This window comes from Mirounga angustirostris, unplaced genomic scaffold, assembly GCF_029215605.1.
Source record: "Mirounga angustirostris isolate CCGP_5_RB_7025 unplaced genomic scaffold, mMirAng1.0.hap1 SCAF_13, whole genome shotgun sequence".
In the NCBI taxonomy this organism is placed as follows: domain Eukaryota; kingdom Metazoa; phylum Chordata; class Mammalia; order Carnivora; family Phocidae; genus Mirounga; species Mirounga angustirostris.
In genome coordinates, this window is record NW_026991721.1 from 25787539 (window position 1) to 25809668 (window position 22130).

The window sequence follows — 22130 nt, forward strand, 5'->3', positions numbered from 1 at the left end:
CCTCTAGTTCTATCTTCTAGCTTTTGCTCCCAATCGCAAGACTTTTTCTTCAACCTCACAGGCCACTTTTCTGGCTTGCCCATATTAAAGTCACTGAATCAGTATACTGTATTTATCCTACTTACCCTAAGCGGGCTTATTTGCTTTCAATCTTTCCCTCCCACTAACAGGAAAGATAGTTAAGATCAAGAGAAACTTGTTTTGTCCCGATACATGCCTAGTATATAGTGCTTGAAACATGGTAGCTGCTTCATGAGTGTTACTGAATGACTCATGACACCTACCGTGTGCCCGGCACCATGCTAAGTGCTGACTGAACGGTTTATACATGTTGCTCAAAGACTTTTTTTTCATCTCTTTAAAAAAATAATTTTTTTTTTTTTTTTACCTCCCTTGATCCATTTAAAATGGCTAAGTACTTCTTGGTACAGGTATCCCCCACTTTTCAAAAATTTGGGTTATGGCCCTTCTTCACTTTTAAGAAAGACCATCAGTACCTATTTTTGCTAACCAAAAGAGGATTTCGGTTTTTATGAAGAGGCAAAAAGGGAAGAAAAGAGCCTTCGGCAGTTTGTTCGCAGAAAGCCACGAGAGCAGCAGCGCTCCAGGGCAGAAAGCACGGCACCCCCAAGCCCCCTCCTGGGGAGCCACACCCGGCATCCCAGCACCAAGCAGTCATAGCTTTGACCTGTGTTTGTAAACATCTGCACTTTATCTCCATTTATTTGGTAGGGCTGTGTCCTGAGGGATCAGAAAAAGCTGAGCGAGCTTATTTTTTGGGTCTGGGAAAGCTCAAAAGCTTTTCCATTAAAATTAATGGTAATTGCTTCTTTACACCATTTTGGCTTACGAAAGGTTTCAAAGGCATGCCCTACTTTCCACAGTGGAGAAACTTGTCTTCTCAAGAAGCCAATTTACTCTATTTTCAAGTAAATTACAAAATCTGGATCTCATCTGTATGTAGGATCAGTGCTTTGGGCTAAATGGAAATCTTCACATTACTTTGAATAACTCACACCCACAAGAATGACTAAAATGAAAGAAAAAAATATAATGTGTGAGGACATGAAGTAACTGGAACTCTCATATTACTGCTATTGAGGGTAAATTGAATTTAACACTTTGGAATATTGTTTTAGTTATCTAATAATGTGGATACACCCTATGACCCAGCTCCATAGCTGCATATGTGCCCGAAGGAAATGCATACATGTGTTCTCCAAAAGATATGGACAAAAACACCATCAAACAAATTATGTAAGCACACAAGAAAAGAACAATCAAAAGAACACTATACAGCAATAGGAATAAATGAGCCACTGCTAAACACAATATGGACGTATCTTACAGAAAAAATGTCGAACAAGAGAAGCCAGACACAAAAGTGCGTATGTCATACTTCAATTAAAAGTTTGCCGAGAGATTATGTATTCTCACTGTTCTGGTAGAATGCTCCCCCAAAAAACTCTCCTAAAGTTCAATGCTTGAAGTATGAGATAGTATTTGAGGACCTAGCTTAAATTGGCCTACTACAACTATATTCTTTTGAACTCTCATGTTTGTTTTCCTGAGAGAGAGAGAGAGAGATGGAGCGTGAGTGAGCATGGGGGTGGGGAGGGGCAGAGGGAGAGAGAGAGAGAATCTTAAGCAGGTTCCATGCCCAGCACAGAACCCAACACAGGGCTCGATCTCACGACCCTGATGAGATCATGACCTGAGCCGAAATCAAGAGTCGGACGCTTAACTGACTGCACCACCCAGGCGTCCCCTTTAAGTCTCATGTTTTACATCTTAAAAATGTGTGAATTCCCTACTCTTCATTCAAGCATATTAAGCAGAAATATTTACCTCAAAAAATATTCAAGGAAACAATATTCAGGGGAAACAGGCCGTGGGTATCTTGTGGGTGCAGGACTTCTGGCACACTGCCCCAGGCCTCAGTTTAAAAAGAACTGGTGCAGGGGCGCCTGGGTGGCTCAGTCAGTTAAGCGTCTGACTCTTGATTTTGGTTCAGGTCATGATCTCCTGGTCATGAGATCAAGCTCCACATCGGGCTCCACGCTCAGCAGGGAGTCCTCTGGACATTCTAGCTCTCCCTCTGCCCCTCCCCCTGCTCCTGCACACACCCTCCCTCAAATAATCTTTAAAAAAACAACAAAACAAAACAAAAACAAAAAACTGGTGGAAAGTAGATTAGTTATGATTAGACAGCCTCATTCATAGATGAGATTCACCACTCAGAAGTGGGACTCTGGACAACTTACCTAAATACTTTGAACCTATTTCTTCATTTACATAATGGTGAAGATAATAATACCTATCTCACAGGTGGTTTTGAGAATTAAATGAGATGACTGATGTAAGTTAGGTACTAAGTGTTACTACCCTTTTCCTTCCCTCCCCTGTAAGCTGTCCTGGGGTGGAAAAAAAGGCAACAAGCTGTTTGCTGCAATATATATATTTTAATTCAAAGTGAATCGACAGTAATACACCATAAATTCTTATTTTGACACTCACCAAAATAGTCACCTGGAAAACCCGCTTTTTGTGACAAAGTACAGAAGGCTTGGTCACATTTAAATCACTGAGAACTAGAGAGAAATACTAGCGCAAACCGTAATAGACATTACATCCATAAAAATTTTCCCAGTCCTTATTGTAATATTGCACAGTGCAATTGCTACATGGCAAACTAGTGTAGCATAGAAGTAAAAGCAAAAACAAACCAAAGAAAGAAAGCCACAAGTCTAAAATTGTTAAACAGTTAACAGTTCAAACTTAGTAATCAAATCTATTATCATTGGGTTCATTAAAACAAATCTTCCTACACCTTGCAGTGTATGATTTAACTTTTACTTAACACAAACCAAGATTAAAATTAGTAGAGATCTGAAAAAGTGAAAAGGCTTTGCTACTACAGTAACATATTTAAACACCCTGAAGGAAAAGAAAAGTAAGTATCAGGGTATTTGGTAAAAAAAAAAATAATAGTAATTTGCAAATCAAAAAAGTATGCAAATATGCAACTTGGAAGTCATGCAGTGTTTTATTTAAGAAAGCAGTAAAACCAAAGAAAACTGGTAAAATGGTTTTAAAGAAGGTATAAATCCAAATTCTTTTGTCGATATGTTGAATTTAAAAGTTAGCAGGATTTTGACATTTTTAATTTTTAAACACATTAAAAAGCCCATGATCAGAATTGGTTAAGAGCAGTGTACTCAACTAGGGTACGCCTTTATCAAACTTGACTATTACGAAAACATTTACTGTCCTTTTAACAAGACCATCTGAGTCTTGGAACTGAAATACAGAAAATACGACATTTCAGGGTAGTAAATATGGCCCCGAACGAATATAAAACTGCGCCAGTTTTGTACCTGTTGTACAAACAGAAATCGATCCTTTGCACTTGGTGTTTCTGAAACATTCGCTGCCAGCATTGATTCTTTTCCAAGAAGTGAGCAGATACCAGTGATCTGCCGGACCATATAAATAAAAATTAATAAGCTGTGGAGGGCAGCAAGTTTACTTAAATAGTGACTCCATAAATTTGCCATCTGTAAATAATCTTTTAAATTAATCTTAGGCTACTCCTTTTTTCTGTGTAATATATATATGTATATATATATTTCTATTTATATAAAATGCATAGAATTGATTACTAAAAACACTGAAACTTGTGGGGAAAATTAAGTCCTTCATTTTCAGTGTGACTAAAAATGTACTGCTGGTTTTTTATTTTATGATCTAATACTGTAATTTTTTAAAATCAATTTCAGGCACATTTACTTCATTGATGATTATTAAATAAAACACTGCTTGTGTTAATGGAGTAAAGAAAAGTTTATCCATTATTAGCTTATTATTGTCAACGCTGTATTAGAGCTGTGCTAGTGGTATGCAATTCATTTATCAAAGAAATGCTGTAAATCCAAAACATTTGGAGAGTTTTACACTCAAATGCTTTGTACTGTTTATTCCAGTAAATGCTGTAAGATTATATTCCAGATTTTTAAGGAAAAAAAGTTAAGTCAAGCCTGCAAGATACAGCTTTCTCAAGTGTCTACAATGCCAGTATGAAAATAAAAAATTAAGTTACATTGATACATCCAAGTTTTTTATATGCAGTGATGAGCACAAACATTAATAGAGATAAAATACTGATGCAAATAACACACCCCAAAATAACATATGCAATTATTTTCCATCATTTACAATACAGTAGTTACAATGACACTCCAAACAGAAAAGCAAAGTAAAAAATCAAAACCCCAACTTCTATTTCATGTAATTAGACTTATACAGAAATTAGAAGGCTAAATAACAACTAGTTAATCACCTAATTTCACAGCTATCTGAAGTGGCAATCGTTATATAGCAGCTTATCTATGATACATTCAAGATAAATGATACAATTTATTACTTGCCCATAAGCTAAAACACAGCCTGTTTAATACCTTTCCTTAAATTCCACCTCTACACTACAATATACTTGAGGTCTATGCAAAAAAGTAGCTACCTTTTATATAGGAAATGGATGATTAAGTCTTTGGTGCTGTAAAAGCAACTTCATTTAAACATAACCACCAACCACCAAAAAAGAAAAAAGAAAGAAAGAAAAGAAAAGAAGAAGGGAAAAACCCAAGACACACTTCCTAGGAAAGAAAAAGCATGTAATTTCTGTCCCTGACGGAATGTATTAAATAAGCAAACACCACCAACAAGCAAAACAAGTACTACAATGTAAAAATACTTAAAAACAAAACAAAACAAAAAAACCCCTCTCACATGCATAAATGAACAATTGCACACAAAGAACTCACATCTTTTCAAGCTTCAATAGTAAATATTCTGCTACTATTTATTAAATACTGCATGGTTTGCCCAAGCTAAGATGAAACCACATCATGAATCAATGAGCATTTTGCGTTTTCTTTCATTACCTACTCAAAGTCATGCCTACTGCACCTCTAAACATTTTATTAAATCCAATTATACAGCAAACACTCCCAAAATAAACTTAGATTGTATTGCAGTTTCACTTAACAGTATATAAAATGCTGTGTTGTGACAGATATCAACTATCCATTAGATACTCAATCAATTTTTCTTAAGCACTACTAACTGCTTGCTTTTCTTGAAGCTAGATCATTCTGAAAAATCAGACAGCAGAATTCAGCTATAGCAAACATGCTGCCCTCTTAGTAAGGAAAAAACAGCTACAACCTGAAATCATACCACACAAAACCAAAAATGAACATTACTCTATCAAAAGAAAACTAAAGAGTAGATCTGAATTTTAAGTGCTGCAGTCCTCAACATTTATATATAGGTAATAACATTAACAACCTCAAATATTTAAGGCACTATGTGTGGGAACGGTTTACAATGCAGCTGAGATTATTAGAACAACATTTAAGAGCAAAGTCTAGGCAACATTTTGCCCATGCAAAGACACATGCAAATGTAAAGAACAATAGCTCAATTTCTTAGGTAAGTGACCCAACATTTATACACTAAGACACAGATAATACAATTCACTTGTAAGCTGTAATTCTGACATATGTGCATCTGTTGCTCTAAGTCTGTACACAGAATGGCTTCCCAAATGTGGATGTGTCTTGCACTAGTTAGAAGGCAATTTTATAAAAAATAGCAGGAGCAAAATTGGACTTCCGCTCCCATAAGTCACCTGTCTAGAGTTACTACATAAGAAGATAACATGACCAAAGACAAGTTATACCAAATGTGCAAAACACATTAAAAGTGAGTTTGTTTTTTTTTAAAGCTCAAAGTTGTTTAAATTGCACCCAAGTCTACATGATTCAAAAATAATTTTCTTGTGCCATGGCTAATATTTATTAAATACCATGTTTTTATTTTTAATCAAATGTTTATATCATTGAGCTTCCTCAATATACTCTTTTTGAGTGTTCACATATATGGATACTGGCTGAGTTTTGTTGGACTCAGTGGAAATCCAGTATATGCAGGTGATGCTGCAATGTAAGAATGTGGTGGGAAGATTGGTTTGTACGGAGTCTGATGAATGGTTGGGGATGGTAACAGGCGGGGATTTATGCCCACTGGGACTTGGTGAACTATGCCACTGGGGTGAGAGATATTGTAAGTTGGATGCTGTAACATAGGTCTTGAGGTACATGGAGAGGCTAAGAGGTGGGCCACTGGTGCAGCACTACTGAGGGGAGCTGATGATGGGTATGGGAGTAGAGTAGGCTGTCCTCCAAGATGCGCATTTCCAGCCAGGTGGGCATGCATGGCCGTGTGACTGGGACTTCCATGAGAAAGAGTGAATGGATTACTGGTAACACTAGTAGGGATGTAAGCTTGCTGTCTTCGATGTCCGAAGTTTCCATTCCACTCTTGATGCCCAGATCCAAAGTGTTGAACCTATCCAAAAACACAGACGAGAAAAGACTGAATACATATTTTATAAGTTAAAAAGAAAGGAAGAAAGGGAAATTACAGTACACTCTGTGACTGATCATCCACAGAGGATCTCTCAGATCTCCACTTCTACTCAGCACAGAGAAGAGTGAAATATCAGTTTTATACATATTAATATTAAACCTGTTAACATTTATTACCATGTAGTATGATAATATTAACACTGCCACTACCACCGCTGCCAGGATCACCATCCCCCCGTCACTACTAATCACAACCATTTGGGGAGCACTTACTTTATGGAAAGCTAACACTGTACATACGTGACATTATTTAATTCCAAAACAACCCTACAACATAGCTATTATTCCCTTTAACTGTGGTCCAGATTTGTTGAAGAGACCCGGCCAAGGTAACATACATAGTACTCAGCAAAGCCAGGATTTGAACACAGGTCTGACGCCAGTACCTGTTACCTTTTCTTTCCCAGAGTGAAACACAACTGCTGAGCACAGCACTGACCAGAGGGCAAGTACTTGGCGAGGTACGACTATTACCACAACTGACACAACAAAGGCAGCCACCAATCCATTAGTGCGCAATCTGAGCAGACGGGTCTAAGACAGCAGACACACTCGACAGTCATGTAAGAGAATCTAAAAGCCTAATGTTTCTGAAGAACTCAGGTTCTAGGATAATCTGCTTCATTATCCTATTATGAGGCCGATTTCTCCTTAGTCACGATGAAAAGGGATACATTTTTCAAGACTGTATACAGGGTCAGAATCTTTTTTCCTCCAAATGAAACACTGCTGATTTTGAATCCCAAAGACTCTTAGAACTTCACAAGCATACCTGACTGAAATTCAAATGCTGCTGCTGGAATGCTGATGTCAGTTTCTGCTGACGATTACCCACCGTGGAAGGCTGGTTTAATCTCCCAGGAGCGGATCGGCCTTTTATTAATGGCTGGCATATAGAATCTGGCAACGAACAAAACAGAAGACAGCTGATGCTTTTCCTTCTCATATAAAAATTAGAAAGGTCTTCAGATATTTTACACAGTACTGATTTGACAACCTTAAAATTAAATAAAGAGAAAAGACATCTCATGGTTTCCAGCACCAAATGGTATCAGGAAAGATTTCCTTTCTATGACAGATTAGGCAGGATCAAGTTGGAAATTCAGAGATGACTTCTGGCAATGTTGTTCTCTAAGGTTCCCAAATTAAGACTTTTTGAAGGGCTAGTCAGGGAAATAGGGCAGACTCAGTTTACCTGTGTTTGCCATATGCTCGTCGGCATTTAATCCATTCTCTAGTCCCATTGGTGGCACCACAACAGTACAAACAGCTGGTTTGGTTTCCGTGTTGGCCGAGCTCACCAGTTCTGTGTTTTGATGAGCGGCCTCCACAAAGCTGCTCTCTGCAAAGGGACTGTCGTGTCCCGAAGAGTCTGACGTTGGAGAGCCATCCACAGTATCACAACCACTTTCCTGTTCTTCATCTGACATACTATAAGAAAGCATTTTTATGAATATGTTTTTCAACATTACATCTAAAGTTAAGTACTATCCAGGCTCCAGTAAATTAATGAGAATCTTACTCAGTTATTTCATATCTAATTACAACTTCTTCCTTGTCCAGTAATATTTTTTTCATAAACATTCTAGACTCTCACATTAATTCTCTATTCAGACTGTTAACCTTCTGTTTCTATCCTGTTTAGTTACATCATTTTGGCACTTTATTTTCTCTCCTTTCCCTTCCCAATTGATTCTTAGTAGTGGTTCATAAAATTCCACTTTATAAACTCCAGAAAATCTCAAGACACTATAAAAGATGCACTATTCTGGATAATTTAAATGACATGTAAAAACATATAGTCATGTGACCTGATTTCAAATTAAATTCTAATGTTAGGATTCATATCTTTAGTGGTAATTGGGGTCCTTTTAACTAAACAGTTATCTGAAAGGTCTTCCCCAGCTCTTCAAAGCCCTAGTCAAAGTCCCATGTTTCCCTTCTCTTCCTGGCCCCCTGAGGCCATGACAATCTCTCCCCTCTTGGAGAGAGCAGGGATGGTCTATTTTAATCATTCATTTCATACTTAACAATTTGAAGCATCTTTATGTATATATATACTTTTAGTTATATTTATTTGTACATATATGTAATATTTTTATATAGACATATTTACAGAGATGAGTATATATGCCAACTGCCAAACCATATTATAAGCAATTCACAAAAAGATGTGTTAAAACTTCTTTACATCCTCCAAAGTATTCAATACCATTATTTCCTGACTAAGGAAAAAACAGAAAACAAATGTATAAAATTGACTTTTTTTTTTTTTTAAAGATTTTATTTATTTATTTGACAGAGAGACACAGCGAGAGAGGGAACACTAGCAGGGGGAGTGGGAGAGGAAGAAGCAGGCTTCCCGCTGAGCAGGGAGCCTGATGTGGGGCTCGATCCCAGGACCGTGGGATCATGACCTGAGCCAAAGGCAGACGCTTAACGACTGAGCCACCCAGGCACCCCTAAAATTAAGACTTCTTAAGGATTTTTTCAAATTTTGTTTCCACTAAAAAAAAAAAATTTTTCTAAAAGTTGAAATCAAATGTATTTCACTGAGATCTTTATGGCTTATCTCTTTACGTGTTGGTGTATCATGCTGATGAGGAGAAGCTCGCTAGTTTAGTGGCAATGCATTTCCCTGGCCAAAAAAAAGAGTAGGAAAGGAAATATGGATAAAACCATGCAAATCAATCACCAATGAGAGAAAAAAAGCCATATTGGATACTTTATTGACAGTGGGTTATGACTTTATTATGCAAAAATTCCTTTTATTTTGCCAAAATGTTTATTTTTCTCTATGTTCCTATTCCAAATTTAAGTAATAATTGTAGTCTATGGAGAACTTGAGGACATGGCTTTTTCTACCCTTTCAAAAACAAATGATTCTTTAAAAATCATTTATTAAAAGCTGAATTTTTCATTTAGATGTGTTCTACAACAGTAGAAAAAAGTAAAAGAAAAGTATTACTTAAAACCCAAGTTTCTAAAAAAGTGATCTGGTTAAAATTATGTTCAAGAGAGAAGCCACTGTGGTAAATGGACAGGCACTTATTAACATAAACAACAAAATAAATTACAGGCTTTTTAGCAGACATAGTATTTATGGTATGCCACCACTGAAATTCCCTTACCTGTTCGGTCTCTTGCAAGGGGATGGGCTGGACTGCCCTGAGGAGCTGGTGCTCAGGGTACTGTCAGGACTACTTAATGAACACATCCGATCGATATTCAAAGTGCTCTGGCAAGCTTCACAATCCAGACTATCCTTACATCTAGTGAAAGAGGGATGAGAAAACCATGGGTCAAAAATGAGAAGCAGCCAAAATTTACATTATTTAATTAAGGATATGAAGCAGTTCAGAGTGCCCTACATCAACAAAAGCCTAAAGCTTACTAATACAGGAGAAATGCTGTGATAATCATGTTAATTACTATTCAGGATGTTTACTCCAAAGGACACTGACAGACCAGGGATAAGTCCCAGAAAGGTGTTTTTCACCACACCAGAGGGCGCCATCACTATTTAAGGCTGTGGCATGAACACAAGGAACTGCTTTGGGCACTTACTCTCTCAGTGAGTGTCTCTGCGCTGTCTCCTCCTCATCAGTGTCACTGCTAATAGTGATCACACTCACTGCAGGGCTTGGGGAGTCAGCAATGATGATGGTTTGCCGCTGTTTGTCGGAAACTGATGAGTCAGACTCCTGCCGTACAGATGTTTCACAACAGTCTCTCGCCTCTCCTTCTGAGTTATGATTGTCCCGTGTTTCTATACAACGTACTTCCTCGACATCTTTCCCATTTACTAACTTTGGAGAAATAAATGTTGAATGTGGGACATTCGTATTCTGCAATGAATTACTCCTGCAACCAAAGGAATAACGTGTCATTTCTATAATCAAAATATGTACATGACATTTTTCTAAGACATCTTGTTCAAATGAACAATGTGAAGCTTCACTTGTTCAAGATCATGTATATAACATACTAACATATAGATCGTTTTATAAATATATTATCTATGGAGATATCAGTGTAGATTGCAGTTATATACATTAAAATGGTCATTTCTTGGTAAATGGGGCATCTGAGTGTCTAAAATTGTCTGAGATTATATGTAGATAATAAATCAAAAGGGCAATAAAGACAATCTTACCAACTGAAAGCATTTATTTCCTCTCTTCCTGGCTCCCATTCCATTAGTTTTACCAAAATACCTCTGAGAAATTGAGAAGGGGAGCTGGCTTAGTGTTTGCAACACAGCTATCAAAGAGGTCATTTTGAATAAAACAGAGTGACCCTTTAGTGTACATGCAAAATTTACTTTAAGGACTAATTTTCAAAATGCAGAGGAAAGTTAAAATACTGATACCAACCTGTTCTGGCACAGTTTATTTTTCTTTGTGGTGGCAGGCTGGGGCCAGACAACATGCGCGATGCCCACGCTAATTGGCTGCGGGGCCGATAAAGTTATCTGATTGGTTAGAAGAGGTTGTGGCATCACTGAGCTATAATGATTACTGTGTGAAATCATTTTCCTAGGGAGAAAGTTCAGAAAAATTGAATCCCTTCTATACCAAGATCTGTTCTGCAAACTTCACGAGCAAGTATTTTTGTTTTTAACTTACCCCCAGTCTCCAAGCCTTTGGGAACCAGCCACCCCATCAGAAGTTAATGCGGTAGTAGCGGGAGCCATGGGTGTGACCTGCTGCCAGGCAGGTACGAGCATCTGCTGTGTTCTGCCAGACCACGTCTGTGCACCAGATGCAAAAGAAAAGCTAGTAAGTTACAAGTAATTCATCATCACTACAGCTTAAAATCAAAAATACATTACAGTAACAATCATTAATAATTATGTAAAAGTTAGAGCCAAAGACTACAAAAGATCGAATTCCTGTCCAGATCGTTTTTACTATTTCTCAGCAGCACAGGCTGATAAATTAGAAGTGGACCAGTGCCCTTACTTGAGTATAAGGAAGACAGCATATAGGCAAAAATAATAAATTATTACCAACCTGAGAGAGAACTCCTGGTCGGATCTGTAGTGGCTGTACAGCTGGGGCCTGAGTTACAAGTGGAACTGTATTATCTACTCTTATTGAATAACTAGTAGGTTTACCATGTGTTGCAGGAATACCTATGAAAAAGAAAAATCAAAGAAAACAAAAAGTTCTTAAAAACTGTTTCTCTGAGTTAACTTACAAAACTCTTTTAAATTCAAAGAACTGCTAAAATTCTCATTAGGACTTTAAAACCATCTCCTACATAAAATGTTCATAACATTAACAAAGCAATCTGTTAGGAAAGTGAGGTTCTTTCTATCTACCTTGTGGTACATCATTCCAAAAATTGATATAAAGCTATTCATTCTACAGCTTTAAAATGCATACCACCAAGTTGAATCATTTATTTTTCTTGAAACCTCCCATTCCTTTTAAAGTTTGCTATTCTAGCTTTATTTCCTTTTCAAATAGTTTTGCCACTACGATAAAGGACATGGAAAGGTGAATCTAGCCCAACATCCTGATCTTCTAGCAGGTAATGTATATCTTCTCATACAAACTTCTTTAAAAACTCTAACAGGATCTTACACTTTTGGCACCAAAGCGGGGAATGTATCGTAACTTCACACTTCAATGGCCATGATGGCTTAACATGATTCAAGAAAATTCAGGGATGACACACTCATTCCAACCTCGAAAGGAAAAGCAAAAACAATCTTTCATGATGATACAGCTGAGCTTTGACCAATGTGGCTTACTCCACTAGTATTCCTAGTAGAAAGCTACTGCAACTCCAAGACAAACATGTTCCACTTTGCTCGCCCACGAGGAAAATTAGAAAGCAGAACTGCCAGTCATGTTAATCCTGTTAATACCTCTGTGTCATATACTGCAAAAGTACCTTGCAAATACTGTCTTATATTAAACTTTGAGACAGTGAAATAGTATCACCCCAAATGAGAACTTTGACTCAACAAGATTTTAGGGGCGTCCCCCAAACTCAGAAAGCTCAGTTATGAGAATAAATTCACTACTTCACAGTTCCAGTCTCTTGTAGCAGTGACTTTTAATATAGGCTGGCAGATTATTTAAGTATCATCGGTTTTTGCATCAAAGTGATCTTAGGTGTTTCTTATCAGCCATAAGAGAAAAATATTACAATTGTTTTATTTTACTACTGAAAAATAACCTTATAATTTTATTGCACAAATATATTATAAGCGTTAATCCTAAAGAGAATGTGAATTTGGTTGTGTTTATTTATCTTCATAGAGGCTCTTCTCCCACTACCAGGGTGTTCTACCCCCGAGCTCCACCTAAAAAGCTAGGATTAAGTTTAACAAAGATCTATGGATTATTTTTTTTAAAACTGATCTTCTTACCCTTCCAAAAAGCATGTCTTGATCAGCCAGTTCTCCAAGAAACGGAATATAAGCACACCCAGGCAGTGTAGATATATGGCAGCAATAGACAATCTCATCAGAGAGAAAAGTATTCACTTTGACAAGGATGAAAGGACAGAGCGAACTCTCAAATTCCAACAAAAATCAACTTGCCCTTAAATTCTCCTCATAACTGATGCCTTACAATGAGAAGAATTCTCCTATTATCTTCTCTCCTCATGAGGTCTAATTTATTTTTATCAAATTCAACATGGTTAAGATCCCAATTTTCTATATAGTTATTAGATTAGCTAAAACTTCATCTTTGTTTGATTAGATTTGCTTTAATACCTGCACAGCGGGGCACAAAAGCTTAAAGATTGTTCTAGGACAACAGGAGAATTTTGTTGAAATGTGTTTGATTCTAAAATAGCAGTTTTCAACCAAAGGGGACGAATAACTAGCCCTTCAGGTTGCCAAATAAAGTTAAATGCTTGTTTAATATATACTCAAATTTGTTAAATAAAAGCTTGGCTAAGTGTTTCTTAACCTAAAAAAGGTATACTGTCATGGCTGTCGTACCTATATATCCATATCTACGTGTTATAATGTATAATATAACAATGTTATGGCTACAGTACGTATAGTGTCTATTCCCATGGAGAATATATGAAAGGCATGATGAACCTATAGACACTGTAGCCCCAAAGTAAAAAATGTCAAATGGAACAGACATAAAATTGACTTAAAAATACAAACTATAATGGTGCCATAACTGCTAACCAACAGCTGCCCAATAACCATTTAAAATGTTTCTTCAAAACGGACTGGCAGCACATTATGAGGGAAAGCAGTAAGAAGACCAATATTGGGATTTTCTACAGAGATACTAAAGCAGATTAGAGGGAAAGCTTTCATTTCTAAGCATCACTATACTAAGACAAGAAACAAAGAACCAACATATTTATAGAGCCTACATGTCCTGCTACAATGTACCTGTTACATAAGCTAACAAGTATTCTGCTTTGTCTTACTGTTAATTCTAATTCCAAAATACTGTTCCTGACATTTAAAAGGTTGATGAGTCTGACGGTATCTCCTTTTCTTTGTTACCCCTATCCTGAGCCACTCATATAGCTGTTGGCATATGTACAGAAAGGTTGCTAATCTTTTATCAGTTATAAGGCACATTCAAAGAGAAAAGATTTCTCTGATGCCTCATTGGATGTTTAAAGAATGATGCTTGACTGTGTTCAGAAATGTGTCTCACAAGCCTCTTAAATTTTTGCTACAAACAGAAGGTAGGCTCTGAAAAAAAGAGCTGCTATTCTCAATCTTGATGAGATACCCCACACTGTACCCCACAGTACTCAAGCTGACTTTGGCACACAGGGGAAAATTATTAGAAAAGAATCTGGAGCGCCTGGGTGGCTCAGCTGGTTAAGTATCCGACTCTTGGTCTCAGCTCAAGTCTGGAGCTTAAGGCCGTAAGTTCAAGCCCCACACTGGGCTCCACACTGAGCGTGGAGCCTACTTAAACAAAAAAGAACTTAAGAATCTATTTGTTAGTACACAGTAAAAACTCATCTAAGTGAAAATGCATCTGTCAAAAACCCATTTACATGATAACTGATTAAAAAACAAAGAAGCATCAGTCTTGCATGCTCAAGTATTTAGAAGTAAAATGTCTACCACTTACTATCAAACAGTGTAAGTATGTCTAGATAGAGCAAATAGGGCAAAATGTTAACACTTGTTGAATCTAGGGTAGAAGGCATTATGTTATTCTTTGAACTTTTCTACAGGTTTGAAATTTTTATAATAACAATTGAGGAAAAACAAAGAAATAAACACAACAGCATCTCTAAAAGCACTGACATCATGATGATGTGGGTTTTTTTATTACCCCTAGCCATGGGTTACTGTCACAGATACTTACAGACCACCTTGGCACACAATTTCATCTTAAAAATCAACCATCTAAGCTCTTGTTTTTTATCTTCAGTGCTACAAATCTTTCTCTCGATGAAACCTTATATGAAAACCCAATATATATAAAAGATGAAAATAAAGCTACCCTGGCAGAACAAAAATGGCTGCAGAGTGAACATGTTTTCACATCTCTTATTACCAGCCGATCAAGTCAACAAACATACCTCAGTGCTTTATTAGGCACTGTAGGAGATATTAGAACTTTAGAAATGTTGCTCAAATCCTTAAATCAAACAAAAATTTCAAATAACCCGCAGAATACAGAAATACTAGAGCTAGAACTCACAAAGCTATTATCTATTCAGCCCATTTCCTTTGACTAAGGCTGAAAACAGGTTACCAGACTCATCTAGAATGACACTGCAAACAGCAGAGAACAGGACGGTATCCCAGGCGTCCTGACTGAGCACCGACTGCTTTCACCAACACTACTACGCAGTACTACCACCACACTTCCAAGAGTCATTTAGGGCCTCATTTGTAGTTAACCTCTTGCTTTAAGACAGAATTAGATGTTAAAGCCTAGCAAAGACAAAATGCTAGGAAAGGACCTAGAAAGTCACGTTTTATTCTGGTTATTCCAGCCATAATATTGCCTGCTACTGTCCTTTAAGAACCACTAACAAGTGCCCGGTTTGGGAGTTTATGGCCTCTTCAAAGGTATTCTGCCACTCATCTCACTTGAGGTTTTAATTTGCTTTTTATCTAAATAAGGGACATAATCTAATCGAGTCAAAATCAATCTCTCCTTTTTTAATCCTAAGGTATGGGCAAAGAACAAGACTCTAAAATTTGGGGATAAAATTCCTTTGACCAGCCATCAAAAAAAAATGAAATCATGCCATTTGCAACAACATGGATGGAACTAGAGGGTATTGTGCTAAGTGAAGTAAGTCAATCAGAAAACGACAATTATCATATGATCTCACTGATACGTGGGATTTAAGAAACAAGGCAGAGGATCATAGGGGAAGAGAGGAAAAAATGAAACATGATGAAACCAGAGAGGGAGACAAACCATAAGAGACTCTTAATCTCAGAAAACAAACTGAGGGTTGCTGGAGGGGTGGGGGAGGAGGGATGGAATAACTGGGTGATGGACACTGGGGAGGGTATGTGTTGTAAGAGCACTGGGTATAAAACTGATGAATCACAGACCTGTACCCCTGAAACAAATAATACATTATATGTTAATTAATTGAACTTAAATTTTAAAAAATTAAAAAAAAAAAAAAAAAAAGAATTCCCTCGACCAAAATTTAAAGAACTGAGTTCTCAGTCACTTTAATGTCTGGTAAGAACAGACAGATAAAAGGTACTTACCTAAACATCTGGAGCTGTGATAACCACTAATGGACAACCCCACAGTTTTCCAAGCTCGTTAATTTCTACTAAGGTATTTCATTGTGCTAGACTCTACAGGAAATCTCATTATCATAATGACCCATTTTGTTAGTGATGATTACAGTGGAGCTCCAGTCAAGAGAGGAATGTCACTGGTCTAAAGGCTACCAACCAGCTTAAATTTAATTCAAATGTGGCACTAAATATATCAAAAACTATGCAACATATTTAATTACTAGATGCCTAAATTTGTTTAAAAATAATATATGCCTAAGTTCAAAGTGTAATTTAAATCAGGGAGTACCTTGAATAGCTGGGGGACAGATAATCAGGGTCTGCTGAAAAGCATCACCACAACCAAAATGAGCAGTTCCGGCCTGTAGAGGAATTCCATGGTGCGCCACTGAATGAGCGGACGTGGTTAATGCCTGAAAGGATCAGCACAGGTGGCATTATCCTGAACAGTCTTCTAACTGCCACGCGCATGCTTTACAAATGCAATTCGAATACACTTCTTAAAATCATACTTCTATTGATAAAAATGGACCCAGAAACTGATTTTACTCAACTTTACTTTTCGTAGAGTTGCTGTACAGAAAGGCAGATAGGGGATACTGACAGTGAAAGGTGATAAAATAAATGAGCTTCAGCAGACATGCTCTGATTGTTACCCTGAAATATTCAAGATTTCACAAAATAACCAGTGAGACCCTCACCAGCACGTGACTTCTAACTGCTGACATAAGACTTCTATATACCTCAAAAGCAAAATGAGCAATCATAAGAAAAGGAGTATAAATTATTAAATACTCTAAGTTCTTACCTGATTTCTTAATGTGCCAATTTTAGTAAAACTTGCTGTCAGATTAGCAGTACTGCCTGAAGCAACTGGTCTTAAAAGGGAAGTTTTATTGTGATTATTTGTGTCACATGAGTTTGGGTGGGACTTACAAATATCCATAATATGAAAACAGGACTTTACACTGCAAAAAAAAAAAAAAAGGAAAGGAAAGGTGATTGTAATATTATTTTAAATGTTTAGTTAAAGTAGTTTAAAATTTAAAGTTTCCAAAAGAAAAAAATTTCTACCAGAAAACCTACAAAAGACTGAATTTTAAAGCAAGTGAAAGTATATCTTATATCTGCAATATTTTCTAAGACATCAAAGCAATAGTGAGCATTTTTTGACTAGCACAATTTAATTTTATGACCGCTGCCTGAAATAATTTTTCCTAAATTTCTAGATCTCTACATTCCTAAACTACTGGTACAAAGTATATGGTTATCATGTTATTTTCAAAGTGCTTATATATGGAAATCATTAGATATTTTTAACTGTTGGGGATAGGGATGGGGAGAGTAGTTGGGCTTTATAAAAATACCAATTTTGAGGGTAATCCATAATAATTAATACTGGTTTGTCCCTATACCTTCTTCCTTCAGTCATCTAAAAATATTAATATCAGTCATTAAATAATATTAAATTATACTAATATATTAAAATATTAAAATATTTTATAAAATATTAAAAGAAAAGGTGTGGGCTTTAAAGAATTCATAAGATTTGTCTAAGGTAAATCTGATAAGACCTTCTCAATTTGAGAATATATTCTTCTCCACTAACCCATAAAAACCCTCCTTTCCTTCCACAACACAGAGGAGAAGGTGTGGGCAGGGAAAGCAAATGGTGTGAAGGGAAATTAAAGACGGAGTTTGCAGGACTCAAAAGAGGATGGAAAACTGTTAACACTTCCTTTTATTATATATATGCCTGGTTATTAAGTGATTAATATAAAACATAAATATATAAAATATATAACATAATATACAAAAATATAAAGCAAAGTGATTTCAGTATGGTATTTTTGGAAAAAGAACATTGGAATGCAACTCAGATTTATATTCTGATACTAGCTGCCACTTACTAGTCCATGTGAATTTGGCCAAGTTAGCTTAACCTCTTTCGACTCCATTTACTTACATTTAATAAATATACTGAATCATCTCTCTAACACACTAATTTTCTACAGACTTAGTATTATTTTTCCAGATCATTTAAAAAGATTTTCAAGTAACATACTGGTTGCTATGAGGGAAATCTAGAAGATGTTTCATATTAACAAAAGGATGGTTCAAAGTCTCAGCTGGAGTAATTCTTAAATCTGCATCAATCAGCAACATTTTCTTCAACAGACTAACAAATTCTCTTCTATCAGCTTTCTCAGCCAAAAGATCACTTCCTTCCAAATCCATCACTGTGTTCACCTATAAGATCAAAATTTCAAGTTATCAAAAAAAAAAAAAAAAAAAAGCCACAGAAGTTAGTATATGTTAAAGATTCAGTTTAAAAAAAAATACCACAACACAGAAAAGAACAGAGGACTACAATTATTTTGAAACAAGAATGAGTATTGAGTTTTAACAAATTTACAAAATGTTTCAAGGTACCAAATAGTATTTAAAACAAGGGAAAAAATTGTTTTAAACAAATATCCACTTCTAACAAAATATAAGGAAAATAAATTGGTACAGCTAGGATTTTCCCTCTTAAAGAAAATACTTTTTACTAAAGCACAGGATGGTATAAATTTAATATTTGATAAAGACAAATGCAATTTAGTTCCTGAGAGGAACAATTTTGTTTGAAAAGCTTAAATCCAGCAAGCACTCTATAGTTCTTTAGAAGACGATTAATATGTGGTGGCATCCTTGGCATTCAAGTGCAGCATCGTAAGCAGGGAAAACTAACAAACATGACTGTGGTACTCACATGCACTATATCATCCAGACTGTTGAATATGTACTTTCTGGCTTCTTTAGACTTCATTCCTGTCTCTGCCTCATGCTCTTCTAGTGTCTTATTGGATATCAAAGAGGGAAAATAATATATTATTACCCACCATTTGGAAATTCTTTATTTCTTTAGTTCTGGCACATCTAGTGTAATACATTGAATATTCTAAGGCAAGGAATTCCAAAAGATTAACTATCAAAAATGTACTTTTTAAAAGTACAAAAAAAAAAATTAAGAAGACTTGGTTCAGGTAAAAAATATATATCCTATCATATATATATATATATATATAAAATCCTATTATATCCTTTATAAGTAACTGGTTATAAAGTTAATCATTGAGGATTTACTAATCCCACAAAGAGCCTAGGAATAAATTAGGTACTTGGGTTATGGAGTAAAATGGTGAAATTTAGTCCCTGTCCTATAAAGCTTAATAATGGGAAACTGGGTAGAGAAGATGAAACATACAACACAGAAGTAATTACATACATAAAATCTAAAAAACCATTTAAGATGAGTTAATTATGTTGCCAGGTTAGAGAATGAGCTAAGTTATTCGGGGAAGGCTTTTTTTTCCCCCATTAAAAAGGGGGAAGGGTCAAAAATGAAAATTCAGAAGAAGAAATACAGTAAAATAAAAATAGGCATGGGGGATATTATCCACATGATGCATCTTAAAAAAATGTTTTCCTGAATATTTTTTTTTAATGAATTACCTTTAATCTCCAACCAGAATGAGAAATATCTGTTTCTCTGCAAAAAAATCTTGTGGATTTCGTGCCCACATTTAACAACTGTTCTCCTGGTAAACCTTGAGTCTGAGAAATATATCGAATCTGAAAAATAATTTATAAAACAGAAGAGTTTATTCTTTCATGTAATAGATATTAACTGAACACCTATTCTCTATCAGACACTAAGCTCGATGTTAGGTCAAGAATTAAATGACGTAGTCTATGCCCTCAAGGAATTCTAGTGGGGAGCATACAAGTAAACAATTATATTACAGGGTTGTAAGTACCATAATAAATACAAGCTTATGGGAAGACAGAGAAGGGACATGTAAAATAATTGTAGTCACATAAAGTTCCAGAACAGGTGATGCTCAACTTGAGTCTACAAGGACAAGTTAAGAGTTCTTTAGCCCTGAAGAGTGGGGAAAACCTGACTATGATATATGCTAAGGTTGTAATATGAGTAAATATGCAAAATCAGGAGAAAACACCCACACATTCAGATCCTGGAAGCGCAGAGGTTCACTCAGTGAAAAATGACAAGAGGTAAAACTGAACTAGCAGGCAGAGGGCTTCATCAGTAAGGTAAGAAGTTTTATCTGTCCTCTTTCCCTCTATAAGCCCCAAGTGCCCATTGTTTTATCTCTAAATCTGTATATAAATATTTATCTCTAGCCCTGGAGCTGTAGATCCAACTGCTTACTGAAACTCTCTACCTGGCTGGACCTGAGGTCCCTCAAAGAGAACATATCCTAAACTCAATTTTCCCTTAAATCTGCTAATCCTCATGTATTTCCCAGCAACAAACACCAACACTAACCACCCAAACCAGAAACCTGAAACTTACACCAGACACATACCCTCTCCCTCATCTCTCTCCCCACAACATCCAAAACCCTAACAATTTTACCTCATTAGTATTTTTCCTAACTGTCCCTTCTCTCCATCCCTCTTTTAGGTCTTCTTCAATTTTGAGTTATACAATTTCACAAGCCCCCTTACGTAGTTTATCTGCCTCCCTAATGATGCCATCCACTCACCCCCAATTCATTACTCATACTAACAGCCATTCTGGCAAAACACAAATCTGTTACTCCCCTGTATAAAATCACTTCCCCTCATTCCACATCCCATAAGTGGCTGAGTTTGAGTTCCCTGTTTTACAGAAACAGAAAGTGAAAAGTACCCCAAGGTACTTTTGCTAGATGCTACATCAGAGTTCTCAGATGGTAGGAAAGGTCTTCAACAATTCAACAAACATACACAGAGCATTTATTATATGTCAGATGCTAAAGATATGCAAATGAATAAAACACGGTGACAATCTGCAAAAGCATATTAATTCAGAATAAATATTTAAGCACATAATATGCAATTAAGCTAGGAAGTGCCATTATGAAGAAGAAAACAAAGTGCTAAAAGAACACAGAGAATAGGGTAATTAACGTACCTATGAATTTGAGAGGGCACTGAAAACAAAACAAAAAAATGGCAAGTGATCTTGTGAGTTTATTTTTGGTCATAATGCCTGTCCTGTCTTCTAAAGAAAAACTGTTCCACCTATACCCCCTAATACATGAAGAACTCACCCTTTGTCTCCTCCGTCCCCAGTGAATTAAGGGTGAAAACCTGACTCAGAACCAATTAATTCATAAATTCAAGTTGTGAACTCAACTAGAAATAAGCTAATAAGCAAATGAGATTTACAATGTCAGGAATGTGAATTAACAAGTATCAACCACTGTTGAGGGAGGAACTACAGGGTTACAAAATGGAACTGGAGTTTGGTGGCCACGCTAATCTAACCAAAGTTCACAGTGAGCAGAAACTCTGAGTAGCAAGTTAGAACTAGAACAGATAAAAGCACTCGAAGAGCAGTCAACTTATGACCCAGCTTCATCCAAAGTGAAGTTCTATCATGTCTAATAATTCCATTAAGTGCTGCTTTGAATCCAAAAGCACTTCCAACTCCACACTTCACAAAATCCAGTCATATTACAGCTCCATACTTGGGTTTTGGTGACAGTCTACATATACGTACAGGAACTCTTACTTGAGCCAGCTTGAGAAGGTCTCTATATAACCCAAATAGCCTGACAAAAAGAACTTTAAAGATTCCCACTCCCTCATAACACTCAGGAGCTGAAATAGTCAATTTTATTTTTCTTACATAGGATATGACTTGAAATTACCAAGTAAAATAATTTGAATATAAATTCAGACTTTTAGCTGTTCTTGATGAGATTCTAAACTCCAACAAACATTTTGCAAGAACAATCAACATTACCAAGTTAATATTGTCCATCTACCCATAAAAATATTATTTAATTCCCTAGAATGTTTTGGATAGTTCCCTGATAAACAGAAGTTCAATCCAATACACAGAA

The 22130-nt window shown here is 36.2% G+C and overlaps 1 protein-coding gene across 4 annotated transcripts in view; it reads right to left on the bottom strand.

Annotated features, from left to right (window-relative positions):
• Positions 1–2442: 2442 nt before the first annotated feature.
• The window catches only part of HIPK3 (homeodomain interacting protein kinase 3), a 91192-nt gene continuing 71504 nt past the window's right edge, over positions 2443–22130 (bottom strand). For 3 of the 4 annotated variants that reach the window (XM_045893929.3, XM_054511996.2, XM_045893930.3), the window contains exons 4-17: positions 19726–19845; positions 18983–19069; positions 18293–18477; positions 17036–17195; positions 16517–16640; positions 11507–11628; positions 11120–11244; positions 10868–11029; positions 10648–10710; positions 10059–10355; positions 9623–9763; positions 7687–7922; positions 7264–7391; positions 2443–6411 (exon numbers count right to left, since the gene is read on the bottom strand). In XM_045893929.3, coding sequence (XP_045749885.1) covers positions 5935–6411; positions 7264–7391; positions 7687–7922; positions 9623–9763; positions 10059–10355; positions 10648–10710; positions 10868–11029; positions 11120–11244; positions 11507–11628; positions 16517–16640; positions 17036–17195; positions 18293–18477; positions 18983–19069; positions 19726–19845 — 2427 coding nt within the window. In that variant the 3' untranslated portion in view covers positions 2443–5934. The remainder of the gene's footprint in view (positions 6412–7263; positions 7392–7686; positions 7923–9622; positions 9764–10058; positions 10356–10647; positions 10711–10867; positions 11030–11119; positions 11245–11506; positions 11629–16516; positions 16641–17035; positions 17196–18292; positions 18478–18982; positions 19070–19725; positions 19846–22130) is intronic. The other variant, XM_045893931.3, reaches the window with a different exon arrangement.